This window comes from Panthera leo, chromosome E2, assembly GCF_018350215.1.
Source record: "Panthera leo isolate Ple1 chromosome E2, P.leo_Ple1_pat1.1, whole genome shotgun sequence".
In the NCBI taxonomy this organism is placed as follows: Eukaryota; Metazoa; Chordata; class Mammalia; order Carnivora; family Felidae; genus Panthera; species Panthera leo.
The window spans coordinates 11353506-11378445 of record NC_056693.1 but is presented as its reverse complement, the minus strand read 5'-3'; the positions used below and the strand labels follow the sequence as shown (position 1 = coordinate 11378445).

General features: G+C 53.3%; 1 protein-coding gene and 1 pseudogene across 2 annotated transcripts; both read right to left on the bottom strand.

Annotated features, from left to right (window-relative positions):
* Positions 1-2834: 2834 nt before the first annotated feature.
* Positions 2835-4379, bottom strand: LOC122208896 (annotated as a pseudogene).
* Positions 4380-7884: 3505 nt separating this feature from the next.
* PPP1R13L (protein phosphatase 1 regulatory subunit 13 like) lies at positions 7885-24891 on the bottom strand. 2 transcript variants are annotated; one of them, XM_042919292.1, is made up of 15 exons: positions 24854-24891; positions 23460-23740; positions 22393-22496; positions 19215-19291; positions 18966-19108; positions 18072-18585; positions 17884-17982; positions 17696-17787; positions 16907-17387; positions 15287-15750; positions 11849-11980; positions 11633-11766; positions 11353-11519; positions 9598-9797; positions 7885-8587 (listed from the first exon to the last, which is right to left on the bottom strand). In XM_042919292.1, the coding sequence occupies exons 4-15, from the start codon at positions 19267-19269 to the stop codon at positions 8549-8551; spliced, it is 2520 nt and encodes an 839-aa protein (XP_042775226.1). In that variant the 5' UTR covers positions 19270-19291; positions 22393-22496; positions 23460-23740; positions 24854-24891; the 3' UTR covers positions 7885-8548. The 2 variants fall into 2 exon arrangements, with proteins under 2 accessions (XP_042775226.1, XP_042775227.1); XM_042919293.1 differs by lacking the exon at positions 22393-22496.
* Between the last annotated feature and the right edge of the window lie 49 nt (positions 24892-24940).

The following is a 24940-nucleotide window of genomic DNA, read 5'->3' as shown; positions in this document are numbered from 1 at the left end:
GGAAACGGTATTGGTGTTCCAGCCAGAGGGAATATTGTACACAAAATCTCTGTGGCCAGAAGGAAGCACAGGAAGCTTGCGTGCTGGAAGGAGAGAAGCAAAGAGAGAGAGTAGAGAGATTGTAGCTGGAGGGAGTGGGCAGGGCCAGACCAAACATCTTGATAGCAGCCTACAGAACTGTAACGATTGTACCCCCCCATCACCCCCACACCAACCCACCTTCCCTCTCTAATTCCCTCCTCTCCCACCTAGCTCATTCTATTTCAGCCACATTATCCTCCTTGCTGTTTCCAGAACACTCCAGGCACATCCCACCTTAGGGCCTTTGCACCTGCTCTTTCCTCTGCCTGGAATGTTCTTTCCCCTGACGTCCATATGTCTGGACGTCCTCACATTCTTCAGGTCCTTGCTCTCGGTGGCACCAAATTAAACTTAACCCCTTACACACACACACACACACACACACACACACCTCACACACTACCCACCATATCTGCCTTTCCTGCTTTATTTTTCTTCGGAGCCCATCTAACCACCCGACATGCTAAATATTTGACTTATTTATTTTGTTTAGGTCAGATCCATAAGGACAGGGATTTTTGTCCATTTTGTTCACTCCCATACTGCAGTCCTTGCTACTGTGCCTGGCACAAAGTAGGGCATCAATAAACATTTGTGGAAGGAGTAAATAAGCAGCGGGGAGGAAAACGGTCAAATTTGCGTTCTGAACCCATACGTCACGTGGGGGTGCCTTGAGACTGGCAAACAGAGCCAGTCAGTGGCTAAGGCTGGGGAAGCGGGGTGCCTGGGTGGCTCAGTCGGTTAAGTGTGTGACAGCCAAGAAAGAATCCTTAAAGACGTCTTTGGTGCAAAAAGGGGATTTTATTAAAGCACCGGGACAAGGCCCGTGGGCAGGAAGAGCTGCACTGGGGTCGTGAAGTGAGGGGTAACTCATTATTTACCCTCAGGTTGGGGAGGGGGTCAGGGATAGTACATCTCTAAAGGAATCCTGGAAGCAAGGTTTCCGGGACCTTGAGGGGCTAGCTGTTGCTAGGGAAACGCCATTTATTACCTTTTGTAAGAAACAACAACAACAACAACAACAAAACTCAGTCATGAGACCCTTCCGATGTATATGGGGGGGGGCATAAACTTGGAGTAGGATTGCCAGCATATTTTGGGGGCAGTTGAGATAAAAGAAATACATTTACAGGATCCTGGGGGGTCAGGATAATGTTAAGCCAAGATTCCCTTTTGCCCCCAGCAAAGTGTCATCATCCAGGCAGCTGAACTCCTGGAGGGAGGTCACTCTGTCGGTTTCAAGGACGTGCCAATGGGCTGGAGGTAGCAAGGGAATTTAAGTTTTCATTTGCCTTAGTTCCCCACAATCACCGTGGCAAGCACTTAAACCCCTTTCCTTTGTTCATGGGGAGCCAGGAGGTCTGGGGAATATCACACATTTTCCACCTGGGGAGGGGGGGGTGCCAGCCTGTATTTTGCCCTCAGCTTGCCCCACCTCCCTCATCACCTGCCATTTCCATTTCCGAGAGGCTTGTGCCTTTCCATGCAGTAACTAGCCCCATCTCGCTGCTTACTCCCCTGCTTCCTATTTGTCTCCAGCGATGTCCTCTGCCTACAATGCCATCTCCCCCACCCTACCCTTGCTCATTCCTATTCCTCAACCCACCTCCAGGTCTCAGAGACAACCCCTCCTCCAGGAAGCTCTCCCTGACCCCCCCCCACCCCAACAACTGGGTCAGACCCCATCTCTGGCCTCCCCCATCCTATCCCTGGTTACTTTATTCAAGTGGGGGGAAAGGAGGAAGGACATCTTATTTTTTTAATAAAATACCTCTTTTTTTAATGTTTATTTATTTATTTATTTATTTTGAGAGAGAGAGAGAGAGAGAGAGCGCAAATGGGGGAGAGGCAGAGAGAGAGTAAGAGAATCCCAAGCAGGCTTGAACCCATGAACCGTGAGATCATGACCTGAGCTGAAATCAGAGAGGGACACTTAACCAACCGAGCCACGCAAGAATATGATGAAACTGAGATTATGATGATGGTCACTGCTCCCTCTGTCTGGAAGGCTCTCCCCCCAGATCTCTGTGTGGCTCCCTCCCTCCTCTCCCTCAAACCTTCCATAAAGCTCCTTTCATCGATTTAAACTGCAATACTCCCGGGGCACCTGGGTGGCTCTGTTGGTTAAGCATCTCACTCTTTTTTTAAAGATTTTTTTTTTTAATGTTTTATTTATTTTTGAGGTAGAAAGAGACAGAGCATGAGCAGGGGAGGGGCAGAGTGAGAGGGAGACACAGAATCTGAAGCAGGCTCCAGGCTCCGTGCTGTCAGCACAGAGCCAGACGCAGGGCTCGAACTCACAAACTGTGAGATCATGACCTGGGCTGAAGTCGGACGCCTAACCAACTGAGCCACCCGGGCGCCCCAAGCATCTCACTCTTGATCAGCATCAGGTTGATCTCATGGTTCCTGGATTTGAGCCCCATGTTGGGCTCCACACTGCCAGTGTGGAGCCCACTTGGTATTCTCCCTTTCCCTCTCTCTCTGCCCCTCCCATGCTGTCTCTCTCTCTCTCTCTCTCTAAAATAAGTTAAAAAATAAAACTTAAATTGCAACACTCCCTGGATAGGCTGGAAAATGGTCTGCAAAGACCTCCGAGCCCTTGATCTCTGGGTTCAACACACTTTGCAAGTGTGATGAAGTTAAGGCACTTGAGATACCGAGGTGTGCCCCAAGTATAATCACAAATGTCCTTACAAGAAGGAGATCCAACAGCAGGACAGAAACAGAGACAATGTAACACAGAACGTAGGCTACACTGCAGGAGGAAAGGGGCAGAGCCAAAGAAAACAAGGAACACAGCTCCAGAAGCTGAAAGAGGCAAGGAAACTGATTCTCCCACAGAGCCTCAGGGAACACAGCCCTGCCAATGGTTGATTTCAGTCAGTGAAACTGATTTTTGTTTGGGCTTCCCACCTCCAGAACTGTAAGAAAATAAATGTGTGTTGTTTTAAGCCACTGAGTTGTTGCAGGCAGCCACAGGAAATGAATATAGCACTCAAGCAGGTGCAATATATCCGCCTCTCCTGATTCAGTTTTTTTTCCATAACGGTGATCAGTGTCTGAGATATTTTTCTGCTTAGTATTCTATTTATTGTCTGTCTCTTCCACTAGAATATCGGCTCTAATATCACGGTCATTTTGTAACTGTTTATTATGGGCAACTTCAAAAAATTTTTAATGTTTATTTTTGAGAGAGACAGAGACAGAGCGTGAGTGGGGGAGGGGCAGAGAGACGGAGACACAGAATCCAAAGCAGGCTCCGAGCTGTCAGCACAGAACCCGACACAGGGCTCGAATCCATGAACTGTGAGATCTTGACCTGAGCCGAAGTCGGACGCTTAACCAACTGAGCCACCCAGGCGCCCTTCCCTTTCTTTCTTTAAAAAATGGCTTTTTACTACATCTAAGAAAGAAAAAGTATTAATATATATGTTGTTCGAGCATAGAAAAAACAGTGTAAACACATTACATTTCTAAGAGATATAAGGTTAAAGGAGAAAATCTTTGGATAAGCTCTAAGTTTGTACAAAGAAGCTAGATTTGCTATTCTCCTAAAAGTGAAGGGACCTACTGTATTATACCCAGAAATCATCCAATACCTTTCCGCAAGAATGTAACTCAAGCTTTGCTGAAGCTCCATATTCCGTGAAGGCATCTAAAATGTCAATCGGGGTGCCTGGGTGGCTCAGATGAGTGCCTGACTTCTGATTTTGGCTCAGGTCACAATCCCAGGGTCGTGGGATCGAGCCCCGTGTTGGACTCTGCACTGAGCATGGAGCCTGCTTGGGATTCTCTTTCTCTCCCTCTCTCTTCCCCTCTTCCCCACTTGCTTCCTCTGTCTAAAATAATAATAAATAAAATAAAATAAAATAAAATAAAATAAAATAAAATAAAACAAAAGGCCAATCCACAGGCAGAATTGCTCCTTCCTCCCCTGTCCATTTATGCAGTCGTCTTCATGGATTTCTGGCCAGATGTCACAGACAAAGGCTGAGAGGTTGTCCAGGATTTCATCCCTATTCAGCTAGAAGTAGGTCTGGAGGATGGTCATCTCTCCTGCATCTCCTTCTCCCCTCCAGTGCTGCACCTGCGGTGGGATTCCAGAGCAGCAGCTTTCTTGGCCTTGAACTCCTCTCTGCACAGATGGTATTGTTCAATTTCAGCCGACCTTCTTTGGCCAGCTTCCGCCTCTGGTTCTTTCACCTGTGGGCCTCAGACACCTTCTCAGTGGCCCCCTTCCCGGTCTGTAGCAGCTGCAGGATGCCCTGCGACTGGTTGGAGGTGGTGGCAGCCATTCCGAGCCCAAGGGGAGCAGCCTAAATCGACTTGGTCGCCCCCTCGGGTCCCCATTTCAGACTTCTGACCCCCCCAGAATTATAAGATAATAAATGTGTGTTATGTAAGCTTGTGGTAATTTGTTACAGCAGTCATAGGAGACTAACATACCTCTGTTGTGAAAAAGAGAGGTCAGACTGAATAAAGAAGCCCACACAAGGGGTGCCTGGGTGGCTCAGTGGGTTAAGCATCCGACTTCGGCTGTGCCGACAGCTCAGAGCCTGGAGCCTGCTTCAGATTCTGTGTCTCCCTCTTTCTCTGCCTCTCCACTGCTTGCACGCTGTCTCTCTCTCTCTCTCTCTCTCAAAAATAAATAATAAACATTAAAAAAAAATTTTTTTAAAAGAAGCCCACACAATATAAAGAAGCCCAGAAGAAACAAACATCATACAGAAAAAAATAATAATAATAACAAGAAAGCGACAAAAGAAACACAAAACATCTATAACTAAACGCTTTGTGAAATACTTAGCAAGATAATGGAAACTATCACATTTATAAAGAGCTGGAGGCTATGAAGAATTAATAATTAAATAACAAGAAAGGTTCTTGGGAATTCAAAATTATAGGGGTGCCTGCCTGGCTCAGTCAATGGTGTGTATGACTCTTTTTTTTTTTTTAATGTTTAGTTATTTTTTTAATGCATTTTTAAAATTTTTTTAAATTAACGTTTATTTATTTTTGAGACAGAGAGAGACAGCGCATGAACGGGGGAGGGGCAGAGAGAGAGGGAGACACAGAATCGGAAGCAGGCTCCAGGCTCTGAGCCATCAGCCCAGAGCCCGACACGGGGCTCAAACTCACAGACCTCGAGATCGTGACCTGAGCTGAAGTCGGACACTTAACCGACTGAGCCACCCAGGCGCCCCAATGTTTATTTATTTTTGAAGGAGAGAGAGACAGAGCATGAGTGGGGGAGGGGAAGAGAGAGAGGGAGACACAGAATCCGAAGCACGCTCCAGACTCTGAGCTGTCAGCACAGAGCCTGATGTAGGGCTCGAACTCACAAACTGTGAGATCATGACCCGAGCCTTAGTAGGACACTCAATGAACTGAGCCACCCAGGCGCCCCAGTGTATGACTCTTCATTTCAGGGTCATGAGTTTGAGCCCCACATTGGGTGTAGAGATTACTTAAAAATAAAATCTTAAAAAAAATTCTAGATGAAATATAAATTTGAAGAGAAGGATTAGAAGTAAAGTCAGGGAAATCCCCTAGAAAGGGAAAATTGACAAAGGGCTGGAAAATAGTAGTGAAAATATAAGAAAATTGAAGGCTCAACTCAGAAGATTGAACATCCATAATAATGAAGATTCCAGAAAAAGAGCAAGCAAATGAAGGGGAAGAAATCAGCACAAAAAATGTACAAAGAAAATGTCTCAGAACCAAAGGGTGTTCAATCTCCAGATTGAAAGAACAGACTTAAGGTCAGAATGATTAATGAATAAAGACTACAGTAAGGCATATCTTAGTGAATTTTTAGAACCAGAGAAAGAGGGAAGATCACAAAAGCTCTCAGAAAAAAAGAAGAAAAAAAAAGCTAGCAAAAAAAAATAAAAAGTCAAATATAAGTTCAAAGGAAAGGGAGAATGCAAACAAATCTGAGGGGAAAAACAGTTTTCCCTTGTTATCTAAAATTGCATTCCAACTCAGGGTGCATACAGATTTGAATGGAAAAGGATACATGTATTTCCAACCTAGAATTTTATACCCAGCCAAACTATAATAATGTGGGAGGATAGAATGAAGACATGTTTAGTTTTGTAAGAACCCAAAAATATTTACCTCTTCTTCACTCTTTTAAGGGAACAATTGGAGGATGTGCTCCACCGAAATGAAGAGTCAACGAAAAAAGACAAAGACCTGGAATCCAGGAAATAGTGTCCAACTCGGGGAAATCCCAGGATAGCTTAGCACAGGCCTGGAGAGCAGCAAGTCCAGATTATATTAAAAGAGGACTGCAGGGTCGCCTGGGTGGCTCTCAGTCGTTAACCCTCTGACTGTTGATTTTGGCTCAGGTCATGATCTCATGGTTCATGAGTTCAAGCCCCATGACAGGCTCTATACTGACAGCATGGAGCCTGTTTAGGATTCTCTCTCTCCCTCTCTCTGCCCCTCCCCCCTCAAAATAAATAAACATTTTTTTAGAAAGAAAAAGAAAAATATTAAGTATATATAGGTGCATCTAAAATTAAGGTAATTCTTAATTCTCAATTTTAAAGTTTGAGAAAGAAAATGCTAGTATATTACATGGCTCTGCAATGAAAACATTTACATATCATATTGTAAAAAACATTGATATAAAAATTATGACATGATTTCGTTGGGAGAGGGAAACTGGGTCAGCACGAGCTCAAGCCTCACCTACTGTAGTAGGAAGTCAGTAGAGAATGTCTAAAATTGGCTATCACGAAATAGCAGTGTCAGCATATTTAGAAACATGGAAGAAAATACTAGAAGAAACTGGTAAAGTCGTTGAAAGTGGTTGCCTCTGGCGAGCAGAGGGGAGTGGGGAAAGATAGTACATAGGACTGGGTTTTTTTTCATATTTTAGTACAGTTTGATTTCTTTTTTCAGTAATCTCTATACCCAACATGGAGCTCAAACTCACAACCCCAAGACCAAGACTGGGGTCAGATAGGTGCCCCAGTACAGTTTGATTTTTAAAGTATATTCACGAAAACTAATCAGTAGTGATAAAAGTCCCAACTGTGGTTAACTGCAAAGAGGCACCATGGAGCTTCTAGAAATGCTGTGTATCAGCTGTATCCGAGAGAACTTTCTGGGATAATGAAAATGTTCTCCATCTGCACTGCCCAAAATGGTAGGCACCAGCCACGCACGGCTACTGAGCACGAGAAAAGTGGCCAGTGTGACTGAGAAGCAATCCTTAATTTTTATTTAATTAAAAACACTTTTTAACGTTTATTCATTTTTGAGAGACAGAGAGAGACAGAATGCAAGCAGGGGAGGGGCAGAGAGAGAGGGAGACACAGAATCCGAAGCAGGCTCCAGACTCTGAGCTGTCAGCACAGAGCCCAAGGTGGGGCTGGAACCCACGAACCGTGAGATCATGACCTGAGCCGAAGTTGGATGCTTAACCGACTGAGCCACCCAGGCACCCCTTTTTTAAAATTTATTTATTTTTTCATGTTTATTTATTTTTAAGAGGGAGAAAAGGAGATAGAGCATGAGCGGAGGAGGGACAGAGAGGGAGGGAGACACAGAATCCAAAGCGGGACCCAGCAAATTCTAGAACTAGATGGCTCCAAACTTCAGATGATAGCATTATCAAACATACATTATAAAATAACTAAGCTTAAAATGGTTAAAGACATAAAGGAAGAATCCAAAATATGAAAGAGCAAGACACTACCAAAACAAACAAAACCCCCAAACACCAAAAAGGCCCCCGCCCCCCACCAAAGAAAACAGACAAAAGACGCAGGGGTGCTTGGAGGAGGAAGGATTAGATTTACAGGAGGGAGAAATCCCTTAGAAAGGGGCTACCTGAATACTGGTGTGAAAACACAGTAACAATGATGAGCTCTTATTAAGTCAGAAGGGGATCCGAAGAGAGAGGAGCCAATTCCTGTGCAAACTACCTTTATTTATAAGGAAAAACTTCCCCATCTGGTTATAAAACCAGCACTGCGTGAAGGCACTTGACTGGGGAGAGGCGGTGGCAGGGGTCCGGGTAGAGACCAGGGTGTCTCTCCTAGCCCTGGGGAGGTGGGGGCAGAGGTGACTCCCAGGGAAATCCAGTGGAGGCGACACATCGCAGGCTCTCCTAGGCTGGGGTGTTGGCTTGTGTCGAGGGGGTGGGAGGGGGTGGCAGCAGGAATAGGAGGCACTTGGGACGGAATCTGATTTGACAAATGGAGGGGAGGGGGGTGTCTCTTGCCTCCAATGATTCCCAGCCCCATCGTGACCTCCCACGGCTATGACAGTTTCTAGGCTGAGGTTCTCCTTCTCCCCTGGGCTTCCGGGGAAGCAGAGAGCCGGAGGTGAGGACCCCACCCCTGTAGGGCTTGGGGCCCAAGGAGAGGCAGCAGTTACTGAGGGACAGGTCTGGAGCAAAGGCAGGGTCGCTTCCTCCTGTCTCCCCTGGAAACGTCCTCCTCTCCAGCTAGACCTTATTCCTCTGGGTCTTCACCCTGGGGAAGAGCTGAGGGAAGACAGGATCTTTAGACACCAGGAACTCTCACTCCCTCGTCCCACCCCCAAACTTAATGGAGTCACCCGCCCCCGAAACAGGTGGGCCGTCTCCACCCTCCCCTCCCTTCCGAGGACTCCGGCATCTCCCAAACCACCTCAGAATCCCCGAGGTCCCTGTCACGACCAAGCACCAGATGATGCCTTAGGTCAGCCGCCCAGGTGATGAAATGGAATGGAGTTTTCCATACGGCCACGAAGGAAACACCTACTGCCCCCATGGGGTCTGGTTGGGACCCGCCTCCACCTGTCCCCCAATTAAAGGAATCTTCTCCCCTGGGAATATAATGGGATCTTCCTGGTCTCCTCCCTTGACTAGAACCTCCCGCAACCCTACCATAGTTTTACTAATGGAGTCTTCTCTCCCTGCCCAGTGCGGCGTAGGGAAACCTGCCCCGCCCCCAGGCCAGTAACATACGCGTCTGTAACATCCCCCGTTACTAACAGGGTATTTTTCACCCCTTCCCTTGGCTAAAATACATTCTTCCTTGGGGCGCCTGGGTGGCTCAGTTGGTTGGGCACCCGACTCTTGGTGAGAGTGCAATCCGGCTTGGGAGTCTCTCGCTCTCCCTCTCTCTCTGCCCCTCCCCTGCGCTCTCTCTCAAAACAAATAAATAAACATTAAAACTGAAAAACAAAAAATGCTTCCTTACCTCCCAGTAATATTATTAGGGATGATAATAAAAATATTTGATTGAGTTCTGCTCAAGCTACTAAGGCAGCGCTGGGGAGTTCCCCCACGAAAGGCCGTGAGGAGGGGGCTTTTCTTTACCTCTCGCGTTACTATAATGGGCTTTTCCTCGTCTCCCCACGAACCCTAATGGGTTCTTCTGACCTCCCTCGCCGCCCACCCCCCCGCCCCGGTATAATGGACTGTCCCTCTTGCCCCTCTTTTTCCCGTGTAATCACCCCTTTCCCCCAAATAGCCCCAGGAGGCCCCCACAACCTCTCTTCCCGGCTCACCCCGAAGTAGTTACGAGGTACGTAGCCCTCCTGGCCATGCAGCAAGGCCCACCACCAGTCTGTCTCCTCTGGCCCGTCCCTGCGCAGCACGGTGACAGACTCGCCCTCCCGGAAGGACAGCTCGTCCCCGAACTCGGCGCTGTAGTCCCAGAGGGCGTACACGACGCCGTTGTGCAGCAGCCCCATACTCTGCTCCACGTCTGAAACATAAAACGGCAGGGATCGTGAGCGCACGGGGGAGGGGGGGAGGGGGGGGGCAAGGACACTCAGGGACACGAGACACGCCGAGGACAGGGAAAGTCCCTGGGATTTGGCGCCGCCCCAGCTGAGGGATGAGCCACCTGCAAAGCTGTGTCTCCCCGCCTAGAGCCGGGCGCCTGAGCTGGAGTCGGCCGCCAGGGCCCCGCAGTCTCTAAAATTCGAGAACATCGGGGTGCATCCAACTGGGTGTCCAACCCCAAGGCAAGATCAGTGGTCCCCACCCCTCCCGTACATCGTTAAGTCCCTCCCAGAGGTACAGTCGTCCGTGCACCACCCCCCTCCCCTACTTAAGTTTACAGTCTCTCTTCTCAACCCCTCCTTCCGATGGTACAGCCTTTCCCTTCCTCCCCCTTAAGTGGTCCCATCTCCCCCTTTCCAGATGGCGAGTCCACATGGCTTCCCCCTCCCCGAGGGGCAAAGTCTCCAAAGAGGATGCGATAACTTCTCCCGAGGGTACAGCCCACCCGCCCCCGCCTCTGCCCCCCCCCCAAGGGGTACAATTTCCCTCAAGAATTTAACCCCCTTTCCCAATGGTACAGCCCAGCATGCCCCCTCTCTCCAGTGGTTCAGTCCACTGTGTTCCAGTTTCTCCTCCCCTCCCGAACTCTCCCGGGCGGAGCCTACGGTCTTCACATCTCATAGGCTCCACCTACCTGCACAAAGGTGTAATGGCCCGACGACAGGGCACTCCCCGTCTGCCCTTGCTCACCATAAGCCCCGTGGCCCCTGTCCACTTTCTGCCGCCGGGTGGCACAGACAGCAGGCTGTCGTGTAGAGGCTCACCTCTCAAAAGTACTGTCCCACCCCCAGGTCCTAGAGCCTACCTGACGCCGACTCTGTGATGTCCCCAACCCCACCCTATGATACAGTTTGCCCGGGTGTGCAATACAGAGGCTATTCACACCCCCATGCCATTGCTGCCTACTTCCTCCCGTCACCTGGTTAGATGATGTGGCCCCTCTCGTGAGGTAAGCCTCATGTCTCACTACACGCGGAAGAGTCCCCAAGCCCCTCCCCAGAAGCCATGGCTTGCTCACCTGCCAGCTGTGTGGCACTGTATCTCCCACTGGCAGCACAGCTCACCTGCTCAGCCCTATGCCAGGCAGATGGCATAGTTGGAACGTCCAACCGCCCACGCCCGCACGCGAGAAAGCAGGTGAGCAGTGCCATTTGCAAGACCGCTCATATCCGCACAGGGGTCCAGCCTGCATGGCAGAGTGCCCATGTCCCCGCATCCCTCGAGGTTGGCGCAGTCTGCTCACCCCACACACCCAGCTTGCACCTGCCCGGTGGGAGGCCCTGTCCTCCACCCCACCCCTGGGGGTCCGTCCCACTGCCCTTCTGCTGCGATCCTGCCACTTGATTGGTGCAGCCCCCACGTCTTCTCTCCTGTGATTGGCGGCCTGCCTTCTTCCCCTCCCCGACTGCTAGCTGCGTGGCCCAGTCCCCACGACCCCCTTCGTCCCACCGAGGCGTCCCAGCGCTGCCTCGCACCTGCCAGGTAAGTGGCGCAATCGGCGTAACCCTCGCGGTAGGGGTCGCACTTCTCGATCGCCGTGGCGCCGTCGCTGAGCGTGGTGGCGAAGATTGCTGCGCCGTGCTGCACCAGCGCCGTGCAGATCGCGGTGTCGTTGCAGGACGCAGCGCAGTGCAAAGGTGTCCTAGGTGGGGAGGCGTGCGTGAGAGGCCGTGCACGCGCCCCCCGCCCCCTGCAGGTGCGTTAACCCGCAGCGACGTCCTGCCCCCCTCCCGCCCCGTGCGGGTCTGGGCTCACCAGCCGTGGCTGTCAGGGGAGTTGACGTTGGCCCCAGCCGCGATGAGGAAGTCCACGATGGGGTAGTTGGCGCCGCAGATGGCGTTGTGCAGAGCCGTGATGCCCTCCTCGTTGGGCTGGCTCGGGTCGTTCATCTGGGCGGACGGGGGACGCAGAGACTCAGTCCCGCGTCCCCCAGCCTCCACCCCGCCGGCCCTGCACTTCGGCAACACTCACCTCCTTCACTGCCTGCTGCACCACGTCCAGCTCCCCGGTCAGCGCGGCGTCCAGCAGGAGCACAAGCGGGTTGAGGCGGGCGCGGCGGACCTTGCGCGGGGAGCCCGCCTTCCGCAGCACCGAGCGCGTCTCCTGGGGGACAGGGAGGGGGGCTTCAGTGACTTGGGAGAGTTTGTTGATATACCCGTTACTCAAAGGGGAAAATAGACGACGGTAGCTGCCCCAGGTCGTCCAACTAGACAGAGGTGAAGGCTGGGATTGGAGGACAGGGAGGTACAGAGCCTGAGTCCAGAGGGCGGGGTGGGGGCGGGGCGGGGGTAGGATCCCTCAGTTCTACAGCCTCTGGTTCCCTACAATTGTCAGGGAATCTGGTGATTATGGAATCCTGGGCCCTGAGAACTGAGAGGAAGCTGGGAGACCATGGAGTTGTTGATTGTGGAAGCCAGATAGTCAACCCACCCGCAGTCTTATTTCTTTTATAAAACATACATGCTGTGAAACGCACGGGACAACAGGTTGCCCAGTGTTAATTCCGGATGTTCGGAATTAGAATATTTATCCTCTTATTCCTTCTGCTTTCTTGTTTTTGATGTTCAAGTTCAAGTATCCTACAAGATTCGTTTATTCTGAGCACATAGCATTTGTGATTCTGGTCTTTGATGTCAATGATGTCCAGATCCTGGAATTCGGAGATCCCAAGAGCCACTGGTTTCCAAAATTCTCTGATGTGCAGCTATAGGTCAGATTTCCAATGTTGAGTCCAGGAATGCTAAGCTGTGCCATTTCAGATCGCTGAAGACCCAGCATGTCACATTCCCAAGATTCTATGATTGGGAACTTTAATATTTTAAGTTTAGAATTTCTTCCAAAAGATTGGAAGGAGATACTCAGTGTTAATCCTTGTTCTCTCTGACCGCTGTGATTTTGGCCTCTTTATTCTTTTATCTATTTCCTCCTGCTTAGTATGGTGTTTGTGTATTCCTTTCTAGTGGAAAATGTTCACTTAAAATATAATTCTGGAGGCACCTGCTTGGCTCAGTGTGTAAACCGTGCAACTCTTGATCTTGGGTTTGTGAGTTCAAGCCCCATGTTGGGTGTAGAGATTACTTAAAAAAAATAAAATCTTTGGAAGTGCCTGGGTGGCTCAGTTAAGTGTCCGACTTCAGCTCAGGTCATGATGTCACAGTTTGTGAATTCGAGCCCCAAGTGGGGCCCAGTGCTGACAGCTCAGAGCCTGAAGCCTGCTTCCAATTCTGTCTCCCTCTCTCTCTGCCCCTCCCCTGTTCATACTCTGTCTCTCAAAAATAAAAATAAAACATTTAAAAAATGTAAAAAATAAAATAAAATCTTTGGGGCACCTGGGTGGCTCAGTTGGTTGAGCATCTGACTCTTGATTTCAGCTAGCGTCATGATCCCAGAGTTGTGGGTTCGAATCCCACATCAGGCTCTGTGTTGGGCGTGGAGATTGCTTGAGATTCTCTCTCTCCCTCTGCCCCTTTCCTACCCCCTCTTTAAAATAAAATAAAATAAAATAAAATAAAATAAAATAAAATAAAATAGGGGCGCCTGGGTGGCGTAGTCGGTTAAGCGTCCGACTTCAGCCAGGTCACGATCTCGCGGTCCGTGAGTTCGAGCCCCGCGTCGGGCTCTGGGCTGATGGCTCGGAGCCTGGAGCCTGTTTCCGATTCTGTGTCTCCCTCTCTCTCTGCCCCTCCCCCGTTCATGCTCTGTCTCTCTCTGTCCCAAAAATAAATAAAAAACGTTGAAAAAAAAATTAAAAAAAATAAAATAAAATAAAAATAAAATAAAATAATAAAATAAAATAAAATAAAATAAAATAAAATAAAATAAAATAAAATAAAAAGGGGCTCCTGGGTGGCTCAGTCGGTTAAGCGCATGACTTTGGCTCAGGTCATGATCTCACGGTTCGTGAGTTCGAGCCCCGCGTCGGGCTCTTTGCTGACAGCTCAAAGCCTGGAGCCTGCTTCGGATCCTGTGTCTCCCTCTCTCTCTCTGCCCCTTCCCTGCTCATGCTGTGTCTCTCTGTCTCTCTAAAATAAATAAACATTACCAAAAAAATGAATGAAAAATAAAATAAAATAATAAAATCTTAAAAAAAAATAGAATTCTGTATTACAGCGTATTCGTGCACTAATCTGTGATTTCCTGGTGTGTTACTGACTTAAATTCTAAGATCCTGTTCTTCAAAACTTCAGTGCCCGAGGGTTCTGAAATTTCACTGTTCTGAGACTGATAACAAGATTTAACTCTTGAATTCTGTGAGTTTTCAGGTCTCTCTGTGGCCAAGACTTTGTGATTCTATGATGAGGTCATTTCAAGACGTTGTCATTCTTCCATTCTTGATTTCAAGATCCTGAATCTTGGCTCCGCCCCCAGGGGGGCTTGGGAATAGGCATTTTGGGGTGTCTATCCGGTCCCTGCTTCTTCTCCGGGAATCGTTCCCCTCTCTCCGTCCATCCACACTGAGAGAACAGGACTGTTCTATGTGACTACACCCGCCCACCCCAAGCCAAGATGTAGGGACTGGACCAAATTCAGCAGGAGACCATCCATCCCCCGGTCAAAAGCTAACAATGATAATAGTAGTTACCAGTTAAGTGCCAGGCACTATTCTAAGCACTACGTGCTTAATCCTTACAGCGACCCTGTGGTTATTCTCCACGCCCACCCCCCCGCCCTGACCCGGCCATTTTACAGATGAAGAAACTGAGGTCCAGAGAGGCTAAGTATCTTGCCTCAGGTTGCACAGCTGATAAATGCCGTGGAGCTGGGATTTGAACCCAGGCAGCCCAGCTCTGCAGCTGGTGAACTTAATCACGACACCCACAGCCTCAGGGACCAGAGACTTGCTCTTGCAGTTTTGAATGAAAGAAGCTCTGAGTGGCGTCCGAGGACACCATGGGCTTGAACTCAGAGGTCATTTGGGGTCTTGGGCGGGGGCGCATTTCTAGCCATGGCACAGGCTTGCTGAGGTCTGAGAGGAGACAGCGGATCCCCAGAGAATGCAGACATGAGCCTGTGCAGCAACCGGGGAGAGAAACGGGGAATACTTTGATTCAGGCAGGCTTTTCAGGTCCCGGAATAGACCCACTGTTGTGCCAAGATACACTCATTTCCAGGTTGTAAGACTCCCAAGATTCCCGAAGGGATGCCCTCGGGGGGGCAGGTTATCGGAGAGGAGCAGAGAAAGTCTCTGTGTGGCCAAGGCTTCCGAATGCCTCCCCGTATACGTCCTCCCTGTCATCAGAACGCAGGCGCGCCTAGATTAAAGACTACATTTCCCAGCCTCCCTTGCACCTGGGTTCCTGGCCAGTTGGAAGAGGCAGATGTGATGTGTGCCACGTCCAGGTTCTGCCCTAAAAGGGAAAGGGCGCTTCCCTGTGCTAACATACCCCTGTTTCCTCCTGTGTTACTTACCATGCTCTGTAGCTGGTCTGATGGGCTGAGCTGGGGCAGGGCCGGGGGTGGTACGGGCGCTGGTGGGGCAGGAGCAGGGGGCCCTGCCCTGGCCTCGGACGCCTCAGTGATGGGGGACAGGTCGGGCTCAGGCCCCCCGGGCCCCCCGGGCCCCCCGTGGCGATGGAAGAGGCGGCTGATGATCTGCTGGTATTGTTTCTTGTGGGTGGGGGGCAGGGCCACAGCTGGGCTCTGCTCCATGGAGCCCCTGCGTTTGAGGGGCCGGGGTATCTCTGCCAGCACCCGGGCCACCTCCTCTAGCTCGGGCACCGACTGTGCCTCAGGTGGCAGTGCTGGCTGCAGCCTCGTGGGGCTGAGGGGCCGAGTTACAGCGCCTTCATCTGCGTCCCCGGCCTCCAGCACTGGCGTCAGCAGCCCTTCCAGGTCCGGCTCTGGCTCCAGCTCAGGGGGAGGTTTGGGAGAGCCTAGAAGGAACAAGAAGCCCATCAGAGGGTGAATCCCTGGGAGAACCCCAAGACCCCCTCCCCACAACCTCCAGGACCTGCAGCCAGCATCTGATTTGCTGTGTGACCCCGGGGCAGTTCCTTGCTGTCTCTGGGCTACTTTCCATGAGCGGCGAATACCATCCAATTGTGACATCTCCCACGTGTCGAGTGCTTAGCACGCGCCTGGTGCTTTCCGCGCCTGCCTTACTGAATTCTCACCACTACTTTGTGAGGTAGGTATTACTATCATCTTCTTATTTACAGAAAGAGAAGCTGAGCCTCAGAGGGGGTGGTCAGTTGCCCAAAGCCACATGCTTGGGATTTGAACTCAGTGCTCTCTGACTTCTGAATCGTGTGCCCCTGCCATCGTGATAGATTTGACTTTCGAAGATTCTAAGACCTTCCTCGCCTACCCTCTCAGGCAGAATACTCAATCCTGGCGCTTGATGGTCTCTTCTTGGTCTGATCCCTCTCTATCAGAGCGTCTAGAGCAGGTAGAAATAGTAACGATCACTCCATACACACATTACTCCACTGAACGCCCATCAAAATCTACGAGGTAGAGACTATTAATCTGTCTTCACAGATGACAAAACAGAAGCTCGGATAGGTTAGCTAATGTATCCTGAGTCATACAGCAAGTCCATGGTGGAAAGGAGCTCTAAACCCATTTCGCTTTCACTCTAGGCTCTGTGCTAGTCACACACACACACACACACACACACACACACACACACACACACGTTAATGATTATAATACAATAGCTATCGAGAACTTCCTATACATCAGGCCCTATTTTAATGACTTTATACGGATTAAATAATCTAATACCATATCTGAGTGAGATGGGCTCTATCACCTTTTACACTCAAGGAAATTGAGGTCCAGAGAGGTTAAGTGACTTGCCCGAGGTCACACAGCACAGAGCCAGGCAGTCAGATTCCAGGGTCCATGCTTAACCACTGTGCTGTCCCTAGCTCCCGAGCAAATTCCCAAGCTCCTGTAGCCTAGCTCTCTGTAGGGACAATGTCCGGAAACGGGTGTTTGGCTGTGATGTCTCCCCCAGCTGTTCTGGTCTCCAGCCAAGTGTCCTCCCTCTAACCAGCCCTCTGGCCCCCCCCACTGTTGACTCACCTTCGCTCACAGGGGCCCAAGTTTGTTGGGGAGGTTGGGGGGCTGGGGCGGGGGGCTGAGGCTGGGGCTGAGGCTGGGGCTGGGGCTGGGGCTGGGGCTGGGGCAGAGGCTGGGGCTGGGGCTGGGGCAGAGGCTGGGGCTGAAGGGGCACCTGGGGCTGGGGAGGCAGCTTAGGCGGGGGTGCTCGGGAGAAGATGGGGGAGCCCGGGAGCATGGCCCTGCTGGCCCCGTGCTCCCAAAAGGCATTCTGCAGCTTGAATATCATGCTGAGGGGGATGGGACGCTGGCGCGGGGCACTGCGGGGCTGGGGGCTGGAAGGAGGCATGGGGATGCGGCTAACAGGCTGCCAGCTGCGGGGCAAAGTGCCTGATGGCCCCGCGGAGCCCAGGGATCTGCGGTAGCCGCCCACATCGGAACGCCGGTCGTTGGCCAGAGGGGAGACCTTGTAGTTTCGGGGCAGAGTGGCACTGGTGAGGTTGTCCTGGGGGAGAAAGAGGCAAGGAGGAAAGAAGGGGCTCAGGTGGGAGGAAGTTAGGGACAAAGAATGATAAAGGAGGAGGCAGAAGGGGGAGGGAGGTAAGGGTAGAAGGTCAGAAGGGAGAGAAGGGGAGGGAAGGCAGAGGGGGTGAGGGAAAGAGAGGGTCAGGGAGAGGGGCAGAAATCCAGGATGAAGAAGGAAGAGCTTAGGGTGGAAGGCACGGAAACTGGGGGCTGCAGCCGGGAGTGGGAGCTGGTCCTAGCCTCATTCCTGGCCCCTGCCCACCAGCCCCCTCCCCGGCAGCCTCTCACCTTGCTGGTGGCCCCCAGCCCGTCCAGGCTGCTTTCTCTCCAGGGTAACAGCTGCAGGCCTGGCGAAGCAGGCCGCGAGAAGACGTCCAGGCCTGCAAGGCGGGAGTCATTAGGGTCTGGGGGACACCTCTCCGCCCTCCCTTCCCCCTCCCCCCCCTCCCCCGCTCCTCTGGCCTCCCACCACTCACGTTCATAGCTCGCTGTCTGCGAAGGCTTCTTCTCGTACGCCACGTCCAGGTCAGACTCATTCCAGGCTTTGGGGGGCCGCCGGCGCAGCGTCAAGTCGTCTAGGGAGAAGTTGCAAATGGGGGATATGGCGGGAGGCTGGTCCCAGGCCCGCGTCCCTCCCATCCCCCAAATAGGGCTACTGGTTCACCTTGAGCGCGCAGAGGCGGGGCGAAAGCGCTGCCGCCCGCGCCCAGTAGGGGGCTCCCAAAAGCGACAGGCGCATCGTAGGCTGAGGTCTGGGGGCGTGGCGAGGGCCCGCGCTCAGGGAAGAAGGCCTGGGGCCCTTCGGCCAGGGGGCTGCCACGCGGAGAGCCGGTGCGGCCCAGGAAGTCGAAGGTCGTGGGGGGACCCTGCTGGCGGAGCGGGCCCGATCCGGGCCGCGGGGAGGGCGCACGGCCGAGGGGGCCGCCCGCGCCATCGAAGGCGCGGGGCCGGGGCGAGGGCGCGCGGTCCAGGCTGCCGTAGGCATCCGGCTGCAGGTAGAGCGGGGTGCGCGGTGACGAAGGCCGGCCTTTAGGGGACAGCGGGCTGTAGGGGAGCAAAGCCGGGGCGTTCTCGGAGCGTCCGAAAGAGGAGGTGTCTGCGCCGTCGCTGGCCGCCTTCCGGGGAGACCCACGGCTGCTAAAGTGCTCGGGGACCGGGCTGGAGCTGTACCGGGACAGCTGCGGGGAGGCCCGCACATTGAGGGGGCAAAGGAGACATTAGTCGAGGGGGTTAGTAGAAGATCAAAAGAGGTCATCGAAAATTCACGCGGGGGAGTTAGACCGGCGCTGGAGATTCAGGCACAGGGAGCCCTGGTGAGGGGGTACTGGTGAGACAGCCCTGAAATTGGGGCCGAGGCTAGCCCATACAGTGTGCCTTTCTGCCGCTTAGGAAAAGGCCCTGTTCTTCCGAGGGTCCTGTTAGATGTCCATTTCTACTGGTCCCCGCCTTCCGGTGCCCTTAAATAGCCCACAGACTCTATAATCCCATGCGACAGAACTCCAGGCAGAAAGAAGCTGGCTTTGGGGGCCAAGGTGGGGACCAAGGCGAAGAGGCTCACCCTAGAGGGGGCTCCCGCCTGTGAGCCGACAGGCGTCGGCGAGTCTGACCACAGCGACTCCAACTGTTTGGTCAGTTCATCCACCTTGGCCGCCGCCGTGTCCAGCTCCATCTGTTTGAGGTCCATGTGTCTCATGGCCAGCGCTGGGCAGGAGGGAAGGGCGGTAAGGACCCGGGTCGTGCGGGCAGAGCCCCGCCTCTACCCTGGAGGGCCCCTTGCGGGCAAGCCCCGCCCCCTACCCCAGCTCACACTGGAAGTTCAGGTCCAGAAGGTCCCTGGTGCTCTGGAATGCCTCGCTGTCCATGGTGCCGGCCGAAGCGGGGCGCCTGCGTGGGGTGTGAGGAGAGAGCCTTCTCAGACCCGGCCCGCAGGGAGCCAGGGGTCCTTGAGGAGCGGGACGGCACCTTTACTCTCCTAATTTTTTCCACTGGAAGCGCTATACCCCTCCGCTTCCCTGGCTGGGAAATGCTAACTCCTTCCAATCTCCCTGGGGGCGCCTGGGTGGCTCAGTCGGTTAAGCTTCCGACTTCGGCTCAGGTCATGATCTCACGGTCCGTGAGTTCGAGCCCCGCGTCGGGCTCTGTGCTGACAGCTCAGAGCCTGGAGCCTGTTTCAGACTCTGTGTCTCCCTCTCTCTCTGACCCTCCCCCGTTCATGCTCTGTCTCTCTCTCGGTCTCAAAAGTAAATAAAAACGTTAAAATCTTCCTGGAAGTCTCGGGGCAGAGTTCACTGTCCACCTCTCTATCTCAGTCCTAATGAGAGTTGAATCACTCCTTCATCAATTATCTACCGATCACCTACCGATCACCTACGGTGTGTGCCAGGGCCTGTGTAGTGGCTCGAGGGCATAATGAAATGAAATAACAACTATTTGTCGAGGGGCCACCGCCTGGGAGAACTGAGCTGAGTGCTTTGCACCCTCACTTGACGGTCACGATCAGTGTAGCAGGCCAGAAAGTGGGGCTCCGAAACATTTGTTCAACATCACTCGGCAGTACTAGGTTTCACACCTGCACCTAACTTGTGAGTCTGGGTCCTCTCGACCAGACAGGAAGAGTCCCCCACAGGGCAGGGACCAACTCAGCTTCCTCTCCCCAGAGTAGACCTTGTTCACAGGGACCCAGGGTTAACGGGAAGAATAGGGAGGTGGCTGGGCTGCTGTGGTCACGGGTTCAGAGGAACCGGTCAAGCCAGGACCATCCCCATGGTAGCCACCACGCCCCACCAGCTTTGCCACCTCCCCTGTCTGCACCAACCCCTTAGCTTTGGAGGTGCAGGCGTGGGAAGCAGGGCAGGCTGGGGCACGCTGATTCTGGCCTCTGGGAAGCCTCGGAACAGAACCTGTTGGGGCTGGTGGTTCATCTGGGTGTGCTGGGAGCATGTGACTTTGGGCAACAAGTCCCTTCCACTCCCCGGGCCTCAGTTTCCCCAACGGTGGGAGGAGGAGGCCAATCAGCTATTCTCAGAGGCCTCTTCAATCTCTCAGAGGCCTAGATTCTGAAATGGTAGGACCTTGAGACTGCACTTAAAGCTCTACAGAGCCTAAAACTCTCAGCTTGAAAGTCTACTGTCTGAAAGTCCTGAGTCCGAGATTCCATCTTTGGAACATTCTAGAATTCTCCAGTGTCGCTAGCCTAGATGTCTCCATCTTCCTGCACTGTGGTCTCTCTATCCCAGGATTCCACTGTCCTGAAAGTCTAGCTGAATGCACGGTAGAGAGAACGATTGCGAGGATCGTGGCCAGAGATCGCAAGAGGAATTAAGGCTCTGGGAACTCAGGCCTCAGAAAGTAGAAACCACAGGAATCAGAACTCAGGGCCCTTAGAATCTCAGACACACGTGAAAACGCTCTTGTCTGTTAAAATATAAAAACGGACAACTCCATGCGGCCTCCAGTGCGCGCATTCTGGCAGTGAGAGGTTCTTCTGGGGGTTTCAGGACTCCCACATTTCTAAGGCTCTCAGATCCCATGCTTGACAGCCTCTGGCTCTAAGGAAATGCCAAGGCTGGGCGTGGGGCCCTCGCGGGGCTGGAGCGGGCAGAGGGGTTGTCCGGGCCGCCAGGGGGCGCTCTGGGTCACGGCCCGAACGTGGCGGGGCAGGCGGACAGCGAGTGAGCTCAGACCCCGGGAATGCGCTGCGGGCCCGGGCAGGTGCCTCACCTCCCGCGACAGGCGAGGCGTGGGGGGCGGGGGAGGGAGCGGGCGGGGCGCGAGGGCGGTACAGGCCGCGCCTCTGCTCCCAGGTCCCTGCCCTCCACTTCCACCTCCCGGCTCCCCCTCCTGCGGACTCCAATCCACCCCAGGATACCCTCTAACCCCAACTCCCACTCCTCCCCTCCCCTCCCCTCCCACCCCTAACTCTCCTTTCCCCCGCCCTCGTGCACGCGGCCAAGTTCTTCGCGGTTAAGGATCTCGGGGGCTTCCTGGAGGAATCATCCGCAGTGGGAACCAAGTCAGAGCGCCAGGCTAGGCTGGGAATACCCTACTTGAAATCCTACATTTCCGTCCGGACTGACTGTCGCCAGGAGAGGCCCCACCCTCTCTAGGACTTGGTTTTCCCCTCTCTAAGTCTCTACCCTGGGCTAGTTATATTCTGTGCCTCAGTTACCTCGTGTGTATAATGGGGGAATTAATACCTTCACCTCAAAAGGGTGTGAGGTTTGAGTGACATAATTTAGGTACAGTGTTTAGAACAATGCAGGCACCAAATAAAGTTCACACATATAGGATTCTTAATTAGGGACTTTTCATGGCTGTTCATTAAGATAACATAGGATCTGGCACACAGTGAGGGCTCAAGACCCAGAGTAATCTGTTGGTTTGTTTTTTTTTCCCCCCCTCCCAACAAGAGAGCCCGTTCGGCTCTTTCTGAGATTCTAAAAGCCATGAGTTTTGACCTCTGGAGTCTCGACTTCCTAAGCCCTCAATCCTCTCCGGTCACTAGTGAGTTCTGGCTAGTGGTCATCCCCAGTAATCTAGGCAGAGGTGCATGGGGAGAGAGAAGATTCCAGAGAGAAGGTGGCAAAAGCCCAGGATGTGGGCTGTGCCTGCTCTCCAGCCTTAGTTTCCCCAGTGGAGTAGAGAGGAGTCATTCCCTGGGGTGGAGTCAGTAAGCACCTTTGGGCAGTTGCCCGAAACTTCTGTAGACAATGGGGACCATCCCATCTACCTATCAGCGCTGAGCCTGGCTCACAGGGAGCTCTGTCTTGGCAGCCACGGTTATTATTTTTAATTTCATCTCAGGCTATCACCAAATGCCCTTCAAGCCCAGACATTAGGAAGTTCTTCCCTCTCTCATCAGAACCCCCTTCCTCCCCCACCCCCTTGTTTAATCCCATCACATGACTCATGGGGGCGGAGAGAGGGGGGAGACAGAGGGAGGTGCAGGTCCCTGCCCTCCCCCAGCTTCAAGGACAGACACACACCTCCAGAATTAGCCTCTATCCCTCGCTTATCTCCCACACAACCTCAGGTCAGACAGATGGGGGTGGAGGTGACATTTCTCACCTCAGGGTCAGGGCGAGGAGCCCTAGGAGAGAGAAGGTTAGTCAGAAAATCTGGTGGGAATGGATGGCATCCCGTCTCCCAGACAGGCTGCAGAAAGAGGAGGAAGCCAAACTCCAATCAACTCTGCTACCTGTGTGACTTCTTAGCCTCAGTTTACCCCTGTCCTCTCTGTGCAATGACTGCGTAGGGCCCAGGCATGCAAGCCTCCCAGAATCCAATCCTACCTTCTGGAATTCGGCCCTGGGTTCCAGAACCCCCTCTGCAAACCCCAAGTTATTTCCCACCTCCGTGGGGTAATGGGAGGATCCCGCTCCCACCAGGGGGCGCCCTGGGGTGGAGGTCCCTCCTCTGGTTAGGCAGGTCTGACGCCCCGGTTAATGATACGTTGGCGATGTCGCAGCCCCACAGAGGTTGGGAGAGCTGCCTCGGTTCCCCTCCTCGCCCCCACCCCAGAGCCGGAAAGTGTAGGGAGCGCCGGAACCTAGCCTCCAGGGGGACCTCGGGGGCTTGTCCTGCTACATTCCAGGGACCCGAGTTCCACTATCCCCATCCCACTCCTAATTCCACCTTGAGACCTAGAGGCTTGGTCGAGAAGGCAGCTGGAGGGAGGCAGGGATGGCCGCCCTTTCCAGGGTCCAGAAGTCCGAGTCTTGTCATTGCTGCCCAAGACTCAGGGATCTGATACTCCAATTCTACTCAAAGACTCAGGCTTTCGAGAGCGCCCAAGTCGTGGAACTCGGGAGTCCCAGCTCCAGCGTCCCCCCAGGACCACGGCGTCCGAGCCCTCCACCCCAAGAACTCAGGCATCAGGGTCCCCTTTCCTTCTGCCCAGTGAATATGAGTTCTTTCCTTCGAAGGACCCTGGCATCTGCGAACGCCCAATTCCGCCCTGGGAATCGGTGTCCGAGTCCCCTCCCAGTCCTCCCAGGGACGCGGTGTCGGGCTCCCCCCGAGCCGCTGGACCCCAGGGGTGGGTGGAACTCACGGATCCGGGGCAAATCCTGGCACCGGGGGACTTCCTCCGGCTCCGGCTCCGGCTGCGGGGAGCGGAGGACGGGGCGGGGCAGGCGCCGGGAACAGGTTAGACGACGTGACTCCGGCAGACGGGAGGCGGGTCCCAGAGAGGAGGGGGAGTAGGGGTCGCCTCGAGCACCTTGGGACTTGTAGTCCTGCAGGGGCAGTAGGCCGACTTCTCGAGACGTTCCCATTGGGAATCACCCAAAGTCCATTTCACAGACAGGAAGGGCGAGGTCCAGAAGCCGAGGTCTATGTGGCCACGCAGATAGAATTCAGACTTTAATCTCGCCGGGGCTGCAGGAGGCAGACTCCTGAGTCCCTGTCCCACCCCTCCAGGCTTAGTTTCCCCCTCCTAGAAAGAAGATTTGGACGCCACTAAAGGGTTAGAAGGTTAGAGGTTGGGGGAGACTCACATGCCCCGCCCCTAAGTCGAGAAGACACCCTCGCTAAATCAGTATCCCCTCGAGTCTCTGAATCTCAATCTCCCCGTCGGTAAAAAGGATGGGTTGGATCTTTATACAATTTCCTAGCAAGAGTCCAAAGTCTTAGGCTGGGACTACAATCCCCAGCAGCTTCCACGATGGACATCGGGCGTCTCCCCTCCTTGCGCCCTCTGGGAATTGTAGTCCCGAGCCCGCAGTCCCGGAGTCTCGCCCACGCTGGGGAAACTGTCTGGTGATCCCGGGCTGAGGGAACGCGTTCCCTTCCCCTGACCCTCCCTCCGCTCTGAGAAGCCGCTCACACCCAGAGAAGGAGGGACGCCCCAATTGTGGAATAGGATCCGAAATCACGGCAGAGGGGGCGGGAAGTGGCTCTGACACACTGGCCAGGAATGCAGTCGGGTCACCCTGTCTAGCCGCCGTCCCGCGGCTCCGCCCGCCGCCCCAAGCGGTGTGGTCCCTGTGGAAAGGGGCGTGGATGCGACCCCCAAATCCGCGGCCGCGTGCCTCTGTTTACACGCGCCCCCCGGCAGAGAAAGGGCGCTGCTCAAGCCTTCTACTCCCTCTCTCTTCCTCAGAGCCTTACAGGAAGGTCCCCCACGCACTAGACTAAATTCTCGGGGGCATCTATATGTCTCATTTGATCCACAAACCCCGCCCTTTAGTCCGCACCGCCCCACGCGTGATTAGCTCGTCTGGAAGCCCCGCCTCGGAGCCCACAGGCTCCTCCCTCTAGGTTTCCCGCGCCCTAGGAGTTCAGAAGCCCCGCCCCTGGCTGGTACTTCAACGCCCTCCGGAGGAATTACACCATTTCTCCATTTTCCCACCTGTCCCACTCAAGTTCCGAATTTCCCAGGCATCTGGGCCTCCCAAGAACGGATTGTGACACTGAAAGCACAGCCCTGCCAACCTACACTCTTACCTGTCTCTTTAAGAATCTCAGACCAATCGACCTTCCTGTCTCTTTAAGAGTTAGAAGCTACCAATGTGGCTGCCCCTTTAAGGCGAC